Source organism: Lissotriton helveticus, chromosome 3_1 (genome assembly GCF_964261635.1).
Source record: "Lissotriton helveticus chromosome 3_1, aLisHel1.1, whole genome shotgun sequence".
Classification (NCBI taxonomy): Eukaryota; Metazoa; Chordata; class Amphibia; order Caudata; family Salamandridae; genus Lissotriton; species Lissotriton helveticus.
In genome coordinates, this window is record NC_136061.1 from 1,595,572,007 (window position 1) to 1,595,585,089 (window position 13,083).

At 42.6% G+C, this 13,083-nt stretch overlaps 1 protein-coding gene across 1 annotated transcript in view; it reads left to right on the top strand.

Annotated features, from left to right (window-relative positions):
- Nucleotides 1–11,993, top strand: part of DRD2 (dopamine receptor D2) — a 1,149,771-nt gene extending 1,137,778 nt beyond the window's left edge. Inside the window, exon 10 of the mRNA XM_078682355.1 lies at nt 10,084–11,993. Within this exon, the coding sequence (XP_078538481.1) occupies nt 10,084–10,277 (194 nt within the window). The 3' untranslated portion in view covers nt 10,278–11,993. The remainder of the gene's footprint in view (nt 1–10,083) is intronic.
- Nucleotides 11,994–13,083: the final 1,090 nt, after the last annotated feature.

The following is a 13,083-nucleotide window of genomic DNA, read 5'->3' on the forward strand; positions in this document are numbered from 1 at the left end:
TTGGATTTTTTTTTAGACAAAGATTGGTTATTTTTCTGAACTGGTGTGGTGTCCATTTGTAGTGTTCACTGTGTTATTGTGAGTTTTATGTCTAAATGCTTTACACATTGCCTCTGAGATAGGCCTGACTGCTTCCGCCAAACACCAAGGGGGTGCAAAGGGGTTGTCTTGGGTGTGTAACTCCTTTACCCTGACTAGAAGGAAGAGTCCCTACTTGGACAGGGTGCATAACACTGCCAACTCGAGACCCCTATTTCTAACAATTATTAGAAAGTCTTGGAATAGTAACTTAGACACCAGTCTGAGAAAAATGCATTGACGTGACATCCAAAAACCTAACACCAGATATTCCTCTGTATGAGATCAAACATAAAAACATCCCTAATTTAGCTGAAAACTTATTTTTTTAAACTCTGTTTTATTAGTTTTAATAATACAATCCAAAAAGAAAAATATAGTGCAAGCGTTTCACTTAGATACATATCAGCCCAGCGGGTACGTGAGGAGGTGGTTATAAATTTAGGTACACTCTATATGTAGCATCGGAGAGATACAGACAATGATTAATGCAATTCGGTAAAGGAACCAAGTCATGGAGCAGAACTTGAGAAAGAAGATGCACATTACTAACAAACTTGGTCACTGTAAGCATTACAGGAGTACCAACAGCCTTGACAATTACCCCTCTCCCTTAGAAAGAACTATCAATTTCAGTTTATTGTTTATTGCGTGATTACTTAAAATCATTACAAAATTGCATAAAACAAATTTCACAATAAAAACCGTGGTATCACATGAAAAAGAATCATTGGTAAGAATACAATCTTTTTGTATTCTACTAACATAATAAAAAGTCATTGTCACAAACCACAACTCTCTTATTTGGGGATGCGCAGCTAGCACTGGTGGATGAAAAGCTACTAGTTTAAAACCAACCATGCGGTTCAAAATGCATTTAAAGTGCTTAGTGCTCTGTTGCCTGTAATGTTCGGACAACCTGCAATCGTGTTTTTTCAACTAGTGTTCATATTTGCTTGATCTGCTTGTCGGAGTAATTTCCTAATATGGGAAAAATATTTTGCACATCAACAAGACGGAATGATTGATGAGCCCTCCATCCATCTAATGACAGCTTGTCTGCATGTACGAATTTTTAGTGCATTAAAGACCAATTTTAAAGAGGATTTCCTTAGGTCCTTTGCAGCTGGGCATACACACAGCAAATGGGTTAATGTTTCGTCCGAATAAGCACATAGACGACAGTTCTCCTCTTGATGATTGCTTTTCCATGATGGCTTTAGGTCCTTTGAGTCATGGATTCCCAGCCGAAGTAAATAAAGCTCCTTTTTATCTCTGAGCTAAAATTGGCTGCTAGGTAGGCTTGGGGCTTTATATGAATATAGGAATGTATTACTGTCCATGCATGGCGTCGTTTAGAAAGAACTATCATCAATGTTCAAGTCTTCATCCTCTGTAAAGTTGTCGAGTAATTGGGCCCACTGTATTACCTTATCCACAGCCCCCTCATCAATGCGTGACAGTATAAAGTGATGCTCCTCTGCCACCCCCATTTCATAAGGTCTCTCAACCACTGAGTCATCCAATGGCCACGCAATGTTTTGCCAGGAGCAGAGCCAACTGTGCACGTTTGTAAATGACTTTCCTTTTCCTAGGTCTGCCCACCACACCCAATAAGCAAGTGATGGGTGTCAGGGAAATCATTATTCCAGTGGCACACACAATTTGTGGTATCACATGCCCCCAGTATGACTGGACCCCAATACATTTCCAAGCCAGTTGTAAAAAGGAGGCTCCCACTTCCCCACAGTGTACACATTTAACCCCCCCTTGTTTGGGATCCATTCTGTTTTGTTCACAAGGTGTTATATAGGTGCAGTGTAAAAAGTGGGAATGAAGTAGCTTAAATCTATTGTTCCAAGACACTGTGCACACCAGAGCAAAAGCAGTTTGCCCAATCAGCATCTGAAATGGGCTCACTTAACTCCCACTCACAAGCCCTATATGCTGCGAATGGCTGTTTAAGCATGTTCCAGCTGAAAGTCCTGTAAAAGAGCGTGATCAGGTGTCGCCCCACCCAATTAGGCCCTTCATCACCTTCGAAGATCAAGGTTTCTCTCAGAAATCATGCCAGACCTCCTTTGCAACAATCTCTAGTTTGGTAGAGTGTAAGAAATGGGCGGGCCAACCCCAAAGGAGTCCTGAGCTTCTTGGAATGAGATCAAAGTCTCACTAGGATAGAGATCAGCCACCACCTGACATCCCCCCACCCTCCATTGTTCCATGGACATGTCGACATCAATGGCATGAAGGGGTGCGAGATCCCACTACTGTAGCTATTTACTGAAGGGGGCTTTACAGAGAACCCTTTGAACTACTACCTCCCATATCACAGTGGTGGCTTTAACTAAGTATGGAACTAAATGCTCTGACCTACCCCGGCACATCAACAGTTGAGCCAAAGAGTGCCCCCAACCAAATCCCCCAGAAGTCTGTTCTCCCAATTATCAGTCTCTGCCAACATTTGGGCAAAATGCTGCAGATATGCTGCATAATAGTGAATCTGTATATCTGGGACAGCAAAGCCTCCAACCTCCATTTCCCTCTTAAGCACCATCAATTCCACCCAGCTGCATTTCCCTGTCCATATCAGAGAGACCAACAGACTATCCAGCTTGTGAAAAAGCATAGCTCCCAGCATAACAAGTGAATTTTGAATGACATACATGTCTGAGCTTGTGTTCTGCCTCTGTGTGTGTAGTATCAAAACCCTTCCATCTTCCAATGGAGTGCGACAGGTACAGGTGGTCTGGGTATGTCCCAATCAGCCCCCACAAAGGGAACAAGAGTGACTTGCGAGCGCTAAGTTTAATGTAAAGCCAGACACACCACCAAACATTTCCAAGAGCCGCATAGTGAGACCATCTCACCAGGAGATCGTACATAGACCGGGGCATCATCCTCCTACAGTGAAACGGTATGGTGGAGCCACCCACTCTGATGCTCCAAGGCTCCATTTCCCTGTGAAACAAGAGAGCAAGAGACGTGATGGCTAGCTTAAAAAGGAGGAGTGAAAGAGGAAACCCCTGTCTGGGACCTCTACCAACCGTCTATGGACTTGAGAGGTCACCATCCAATGAACACGAATAGGGGGCTCAGTTTACATAAGATGTATCCAGGCACAAACATTGGGCACACACACCATGGATCAGAGCACGGCCATTACATATCCCCATTCCACTGTGTCAAATGCCTTTTCTGGATCAGGGGAGATCCAGGCCAAGTCCTCCTCACCTCTTGCAGTCTCATGCAATACATGAGTCAGTCTACACAGATTCTGAGAGGTGCTACATACCAGCATAAAGCTGCATTGGTCCTCATGTATTATATCATGAACCACCCCCTGCAGTCTAGATGCCAGAGGTTTGCACAATATCTTGATGTCAAAGTTAGGCATAGTAAGGGACCCCTACGAGGAAGGGTTTAGCATGAGGCACACAATCTCCTCACACAAAGTCACCAGTAGGAGTCTCCCTCCTTCGTCTAACTAAAGACCTCCAGCAATGTCTTATTGAGTACAGCAGTGTAGGTGTGTTAAAACTCTACTGGCAATCCATAGCCACCCAGGGCTTAGATCTATTAAGCAACTTTATGGCTGAACCCAATTCCTCAATAGTGATATCCTCCTCCAAGTCCTCCATGTCGCCTTGCTGCAACTGGTGCAGACCAAGCCTTGCCAGGAGCCGATCGATCACTCACTCAGTACCGGGTAGACCAGCCTGATGGACTAATTTGAATGATCCAGAAAGTCAGATCAGATATCCTGCCTTCCGGTCTGGATTACCCATATACATTCCAGATGTGATGTGTAAAATGAGTGATATCTCTATTAGATACTGCACCTTCATGGCAAGCCTGAATCTGAAACTAAACGTAAAAAAAAACGTATACAATCCACGTGGGGGAGAAAAGAAACGCAAAAAACAGGAAACTGCTTGTACAGGGTGAACAACTGGATAGGACTACAACCTATCCCTATTTAGGGATCATTATTGATGAAAAATTTAAATGGAACCCAGCTATCAACGCAAGGAAACTTTCATTTCTCCGAGAGACATCTTCGTTAAAAATCTTCTCACAAAGACTGGGGCAGCGACCACTCAAAGAATTGCTGCAAATATATAACTCAAAATGCATAAGTACGGCAACATATGGGGCGGGGATATGGGGCTTCGCAAATGTGGATTCAATACAAAAAATTGAGAACTCCTTTCTGAGATACCTGTTGGCGGTACCAAAAAGTTGCTCCACTTATGTCTGCCACACAGAGCTGGGCATTGACTATATAACAGATACCATAAAATTGCAACCAATAATGTTGTGGCGCAGAATATGGGTCACTGAGCAGTGCAAACTGACTAGGGCGATTATCCAAGACATCTTAACGCTGGATCATTGTAAGAAAATCAAATGGGTGTCCTATGTTAAAGCGTTATTAACAGATCTAGGCTACAGGAAGTATTTTGACCATCCGTTACTGATAAAAGAAATCTCAAAAAAGAACTTAAAAAGAGAGTGCCTTGCACACCTGCGTCAATTACGATTACTATCCGAGATCCATAAACCATCTGTCCAACACTCTTTACTAGTGCAGACTGTGTTTATTGCTGAACCCTATTTGAACTTCAAACTAACACAGTATGAAAAAATGCTGCTCACTCGCTTCAGACTTGATTTGTTTCATTTACTGGTTGCATTTCCAAAGCAAAATGTCTGGACATCTACATTTTCTATGTTCCCTTGTGATCTACTGTCCCCTCAAACAACGATACATACAATGTTATTCTGTAAGTTTTTTATTGAACCCCGCAAACGCTGGATACTGCCCATCTTGAAATTCTGGGGCCTTCGACAGTGCCGCCCTGCATATCTGGCACTCCAGTATCTTGAAAACGAAAATTATGCCAAAGCGATCGTACTTTTTCTCAAATTCTGTATACGTCATCGTACAAACCTTTGAGTACGAACTACACTGCAGATTTGCACAAATGAAAGAATCTTAGAAAACAGGAAAACTGTATGTTATTATAAGATCGAAAAACTTATACAAATTGAGATGCTCCTGCTCTTCTTAATCGTTTTTTTTAACAAATGTATTTTTAACGCTTTTTAAATTTTAATAATTATTGTAATTTGCTTATTGTGAACTTTTATGGTGTTTTTCTTAAAACTACCGAATAAAGTTATTATTGAATTGAATTGAATTGAGTGATATCTCTATTTCACATCAGAATGTCCAGGTCAATGGCCTGCCTGATTTATAACTTCCTTATGTAAGAGTTGGCAATATGATTTGAGCGTATTCCTATTCAGAGCGCCCCAGATCTCATGGATTTTCCTATGCACCCCCAACATAATCGTACACACATCTGCCGAGGACATTTCACAATTTTGCAGGTCAGCCAATTGTCCCTCCTGTATCCTATGATCTGCTACCATTCGCCATTCCATCCAGCAGACAGTCCTATACACTCTCCTCTTACTACCACCTTGAGCGCTTCCTATTCAACAGCTCTAGTGTCCATGGTCCCCTAGTTCACTTCAAGATAACTCTCTAAAGAGGTTGTGCGCACATCCCTATAAATTGCAACCTGTAGGAGGTCAGAGGGCCAGGAACATCAGTAGAGGACCATGATCCAAGAGGAATCGACCCAAATGTATCACTGCTGTTAACTGTGAAGAAGCAGGACCTCCTACCAGGAACCAGTCCAGGAAACTATAGGTATTATGCGTGCAGCAATGACAGGTGTACTCTCGACCCCATGTTTGCAGTGCACGCCAACCGTCTAGCATACCCAAATTGTGCAGTATGCATGAAGAGAGCCCACCATTAGTACCCCTCCTGGGTGGGTATCGGACTTCCGCCCCATCTAAAATACAGTTAAAGTCAATCTGCGTAGTCCCACACTACCCTCCAGCGTATTCTGGAGCCCATCATAGAAATGCTGATCATCAACGTTAGAGGCATAAGAGTTTGAGATAGTAATATCTTTGCCATCCAGAGTACCCTGTCACAACAAATACCGCCCTTCCACATCCGCTTCACTGTAGGTGTGCCTAGAGGGGACCCCCAGAGCTACTCAGATGGCCACCCTCTGGCATAAGAGGAGTAAGAGGCAGGAACAGCTGACCCCTCCATTTCTTACCCAATTTCTGAAGTTCCCCCTGTGAGGTGTGTCTCTGAGGAGAGGCGATTTGTACTTTATGATGCCTAAGGAATGAGTGGATCCTATAGCCCTTGGAGTAATCTCTGAGCCCCTAACATTCCATGTGATAATGTTTATATGGTCAGCCATGTAAGTGATAGAACCCAGCCTGTAGTCCCACCCTGTTCCCTAGTCACATAGACTTCAATATTGAGCACTACCAGCATGCAAGACACGTGTACTGTCTACTGCCAGGCACTGTAAGAAAAAACAAATAGCTCTTAACAGGGGGGGCAGAAAACAAGTGAACCAACCCAACTCCTCCCACCAAGGAATGGCAGCATATCAACAATTTACCATACTGCAAATCCAATACACTTTCGCCTCTCAGGACCCACAGCCTAACCCCCTCATCCCCAACACAATTCCCTAAACATTCACTAAACATGAAGAGGCATTTTGAAACCCCATTCAGAGTACAATGCCTTCTTGGATCATAAAAAGCATAACACAGAAGACCCAAGCAGTACCCCTCGAATCAACAATCCCTGTTATATTTAGTCAATCCAACAAGGTAGAGCAGGGAAAGAATAAGACCCATAAGTGCACCTCCTGCAATAAAAAAGGATGGTAATGAGACAGAGTCAACGCACATATGCAAAAGCCACTGGTGCCATATCAAACCACAGGATCGTCTTGCAGCAACCGATAGCCCCATGCAGGCACACCCTCGAAATCTGACTATTGCTTCTAGGAGGCCACTGCCTCAGTACCATTATTCTGGATCACAATCCTGGTGGGACTACTCCCTTCAAGGGAATGGACCTCCCTGCACGTTCTCCTCATTTACCACCAAACAGGTCTGCCAGGGAACACTCTGGTCCTGGACCTCGAGGATACCGTCTTAACGGAGCATATCTTTAATGAAAGTGCATTATTATAAGGAATTGAATGAAATAAAGGGCATGGAACTAATTTGGCTGCAGGGATCGGTTGCTCTTCCTCTATTCCACTGGCTTTAGCCTCATACATAACCCTGCTCCTCCCTCCAGGAGAGAGAAGATAGTACCACAATAGTTAAAGTGGTTGGGGTTGAACACACTGGGAGATCTGTACCCTAATGACGAGTTCCTGTCTTTATAAGATGTACAGTTGCACCCTGGATGCACTTTCTTACATACTTTCCTCTATTACAGAGGAGCGCCTGTGGAGCGACACACCCCGTATTTCCCAGACAGTCCAAAACTTGCATGCCATAGATACTGTCATCACTAGACCCTCCCCCAGAAAACTGATTACCAGGCTGTACATAACCATGTAGAAGGCCCTTTGATCAAACCCCGGGCTTATGAGAGGTGGCGGGCGGACCGTGAGGAGGATTTCACAAGAAGAAATAGAAATATTGTTGTAATACCATACTCATGCTCTCCCCTGATTACCGCTTCGAGCCTCCTCCATGTCAAATATCCCAACCGGCCTTATTGCACACTGTCTGGAATGCGCAAGATGGGCTTACGACTGGACGCACAGTGATTTCATTGAGGCTGTGAAGACTGAGTTTCTGCATCTGTCCTGGAACTGCCTGGGGTATCAGGCTTGTGGACTACTGTATATACCTGTTTGAGTGAAATAGCCTCTCACTTTGTACCAATGATACCCCTTGTTGCTCTCCTTGGCTATGTCAAAGATATCCCTGCTGGCACACGCAGACTAAGGTCCATCCTACTACTTCTGGCTAAGCGGAGGATTGCCATGCACTGGGGACGCCATGGCTGGCTGAAAGTTAAAGATTGGTTGGGGGACGCTGCCTTCTGCAAGCAAAGTCAAGAGGACTAAAGGGAGCTAATGCCTGAAAAGAATCAACTCAAAGGCATATGCACACTTTTTGTGATGCTGCTGCTGAATGATATTTGTCATGGCACACTATATGAGGCCTGGGATGTGAGACTAATAAAATTTGTGGACACAGCAAGCTCCAACAAACTGACAATCAGCAATCTGGTGCCTCATGTGATGACCAGGAATCCTCCTGGGAGGCAATCACCATGACTGGTAGAAAAGGGCAATGTTCCTCACTGTGTGATGTTCACTTATTGCTTCTTAAACTCAATAAAAGCAATTTAAAATAAAGCATCCGGAAGTTATCGCAAAGGAAGAAAGTGTGAAGGACCACACATGACCAATCGTGAATGAAAGGAACGGTCACAAGAGCATCTCAGTCTTGCCTCCAAGTGAAATAACGCTGTAGTTGAGCTGTTAATTGGGATACAAGGAGATCTGTCATAAGGGGTCTCAAAACCTGTTGAGACTGTAAAAGACGTGTGGGTGTTAATGGGACTCCCCATGGTCCACCTACATTACTGAATCCCAGTCCAATACCCAGTAGCCTGGACCCAGAAGATATTAAGCTTCTCTAGGTGCATCTGGGAGGTAACACTAGGGTTTTTTACTTTGCAAACCTTCTAAAGGATTTATGTACCCCACTGTTGTCAGAGTGTAATTGCTTTTCACAAAGCTGCAAATTGCAAAGAAGCCTTCAAGAATCTCTACGCAATGTATGTGTTGTGATAATTCCTTCTCTGATCATTCGCTACCAGCCGAGAATCCGCCCCATTGTTTTCTGCATCCCCAGGAACTTCCAGCTGATTGTAACACTATATCTGAGGAAGTGGGTAATATTGTTCATCTCTTTCTGGCATCTATGCAGATTATCTACAATCACATTTCTTATCTAAGCCTCACTGTCTAAAGGGATGTCATCTGCATATGACCTACCTCTTTGCAAATGTCTTATTTTTAGATTATGCAAGGCCCAATAGTATAGGGGACCTGGAAATATTGCCTTAATTGACTTAGACAAAATTCCCACCAACCTTGCTAACTGGTGCATATTAGAGCCTCCAATCGTTGATACAATTGAAAAAAATATTCAAGCACATACAACGTTATGTCTTGTTCATGGTTTTACTTTCTTTAAATTCTTATACCGTTACCAACTAACATTATGATATGCATCCTCTCACGGGTAAACCGATTATTTGCATGATGTTTTTGTTTCTTTCCTCCTTCTCTCTCATATTGAATTACCAAACTGAAGAAATTGGGCCTGTAGCTTTTCAGTATATTTGGGAAATGTCTGACATTGATGAAAACGTTCCTCTGCAAAGCAACACTGTCTTTAGATTTGTATATAATTCTGATATCGTTAATGGAATCAGTGAAGGTAAGAAAATGAGATTTCTGGAGTTAATGCTTCATCCACCCATATCTTGATTTCTTTATCGCTTCTGGGGTTGGTGAGATTTATAAACAATCAAAGGGAATGTATTTGAAATCATGAATCCCAAGCTAAAATATTAGCCTATTTCTTTGCGGCACAGGAAGTGGCATCAAATGTTATTTGATTGTACTTGACACTGGGTGCCCTTGTTCATGGAACTTGTTAATTAGAAAATCGTACTCATAGAAAGTTCAATATGGCAACCAACTCTGGGTTAAGCTAGCAATCTAGCAGGGCACCAGGATCAACTTAATAAACACAAATAACATTGGAAGGGTTTTTTTTAAGTGGCCATCTATACCAGCTGACTGGACCTATGCACATGAAACTGACTCATTAGTATGATTTTTGAGGTATATGATAAATATCTGTGCTAAATGTTATTAGGTGTATCTGAGATGTTATCAGTGTTTATAAGAACTATACATTTACATCACCATAATGATGTTTTGAAATGTGTAGGTCTTCATCTAGTACAGTATGATGGCAAAATGTTGAATTTCAGCTCAGTTGTGCCTTGTGGTTTATGTATAGATACCCTAATTACATTATGTAATGAATCTCTTTTCTATCTCCCAGGTGTATTCATAATATGCTGGTTCCCCTTCTTCATCACCCACATCCTGAAAATGCACTGCGACTGCAATATCTCCCCTGCCTTATACGGCGCATTCACCTGGCTGGGCTACGTCAACAGTGCTGTCAATCCCATCATCTACACCACCTTCAACATTGAGTTCCGGAAAGCCTTCATCAAAATCCTTCACTGCTAATGTGAGACACAGCCTTACAAGTGAAGATATGTGAACGACACCTTCCTTCCCATTGGCTCCACTTAGCTTGGATCATGATCACCCGCTCTCTATTTCGCCTCAAATGGGCGTGAAGGAAGGTGGGCGCAAGGAGATAGCCTACACCGTATTGTATTGTGAAGAGGAACATTGAACTCTGGGAGTTCCAGTAACATGGCACAAAGTGCCAACCTCACACTGTGTTGCAGGATCTTAAAAAGCACGGCGCTATAATCAAAAATATGAAATTGTTCCTAAAGCGGGTTGCCAACACAATATCTCATGGCCCTGTGTCATTCTTGCAATCTCACCAAAGACTAGTTTCCACTTTTCAATTGATCTAACAAAGTAACACCACATCCAAAACTCTTAGCGACATTGCAGAAGATTATTTCACCTCTTCACTTGAGACTCAAAGTTGAATGGATATTAGACTGAGATAAAAATATGAGTCTGTTGGTGGGGGTGGGGGGTCACAGGACAATAACCGAGAACGGAGATGAAATGTTTAGCTTTGGACATGGAGTGCATAAAAAAGAACTCACTAAGAGGAAATATAAAAATGTAAATAACAAACCAAGGAGGAACTTGCTCATAGCCCAGACGCAAAACATATATAACTTGTCTTGCATGGTATGCCTCGCGCCTCAAAGGCACCCATTTTCAACCATATTAATTAGTGGTGAAAAATATGTATTCTCTTCTACGTAATCATTTCAAATGTCTTGGTGGGAGCACTGCATACCAAAAGGATTCGCCGCTCACTTCTGTGTGTGTGTGTGTGTGTGTGTGTATGTGTGCATCAGAGCCACAGAAAGTGGAGAGAATAAAAATATCATTTTTTTTCTGACTACCACATTGAATGTAAAATACACAGAAGCACTTTGTCACTGCGCTGTGCAGTAACTTTAAAGCACAGTGTCTTTGTTTTACACCGGTCCATCGGTGATGGTGTAAGACATTTATCTCATAAAACATTGCCTATCAGTGTGGAAATCTACCCGAGCCACAGCGAGTAGCTTTGAAATCTAAACTGTTCTGTGGGAAGTAACAAGTGTGACGAGAGAAAAGAGCACTTAAGTATCAGAGAACAGGAAGATAAACGCATAAGCTGAATGAAAAGAGAAAAAGATGTCATGCACAAGAAATCATCCAACATAGAGGTATATGTCGTCAAGCTGCACATAATGGAAAGGTTGTGTATCAGAATCAAACTTAAAAGGTGCTCATACTGTGTTGCTATTGATGATTTTGCAAGTTTCCTTTGGGATCATTTAATCAAAACTCTTGCACAGTGGCTTAGTTTATTTGGACAGCAAGCAAGTCAATATTAAGAAACGCATCCTTCTAAGGTAAAGGTGATATATCGGAACAGAATGCAGAAAAGAGGCAGAGAAGCTCTTTAAGTTATATGGTTTATGGACACAACATCTGTGGCTAGACACTGGAGCGAACTAAGGAAGGGTTAAAAAAGAAAAGACCTGGCAGGAGGATGTTTTGGTGTTAAAGGTGGACAGCTGTAACACTACTGGCTTAGGTTTTATTTGGGAATAATTTGCTGACATATTCGAAGACTGAAATAATGACAACGGCTTGGCATATGTTGTTCTGGCATTGTTTTTTTGTTTCCCAAGGTGTAAAATTGATTCATGCAAGCATACATGGATTCTACTTTAGTTTCATATAAAATAAAACATTATTTCCAAATATTCCACTGTTTCTGGGAAACAGTTTCTGAGGGGTTTTATTTCTAGGTCTTGCCACACCGGAGTCAAATTTCTGCAGGCGATATCAAGGCAAAGATGTTGAGTAGCACACCTTAAAGTCAAATGAACTGAGGGGCATATTACCAAGGGTGGCGATAGGCAATTATCGCCGGTTTAGCGGCCGTTTTCGGTAGGTTTAGCGGCAATAATTCTATCGCTCTATTAGCAAGCTGTCGCTAACTGATGTTAGCGACAGCTTTTAGGCGATAGCGAGCGGTTTGGGGCCCGTTTTGCATGTCAGCGATATTTATCGCTAATGACATGCAAAGTGGGCATACCCAACCTGTTAGCGACTGAAAGCAGTCGCTAACGTCGCTATCGCCTATTAGCAAGGCAGGCGTAGCGATGGAAATATTACCGCTATCGCGAAAAACCAACGCCTGCTCAGACCAGTTCTTAGCCATGTTATCCAATGGGAGGTGGATAACATGGCTAAGAGCCTTTCGGCGCTAATGCGTGAATATCGCTGTATTCTCAGCGATATTCACGCATTTCGCCTGATTTTTATCGCTTCTGAGATAAACCTTGCTAATAGCAAGTTATCTCAGCGATAAAAACCGGTGATGCGCGGCGATAAAAATATTGCCGCTAACCCTACTTTGCAATAAATATCGCTATTTGTTGGTAATATGCCCCTGAATATCTAACATTATTCATAAAAGGGTTAATGCTAGTTAAAGCAAAGAAATGACTGGACAAACAACAAAATATCCCTAGTATGTGAATTTCAATTGCATATACTTCCTTCTATTCCTCGCTCTCTTTGCCCCTTTCTATTTTATGAGTTCTTCTTTTTTAATATAGCCTTCTAGATTGCTACTAGGACTATACTATAGCCTTATAGCCCGCCGTAGAGGGCTATACCAGCTATTAAAGGCCCTCTCCAGCGTTAAAGGCCCCGAGCCGAAGGCGAGGGCCTTTAACAAGGGAGAGGGACTTTAATAGCGGTATAGCCCATCTACAAAGGGCTATAAGGCTATTAGAACATTCTGTCACTAGAGGACAGAATGTTCTAACAAAAA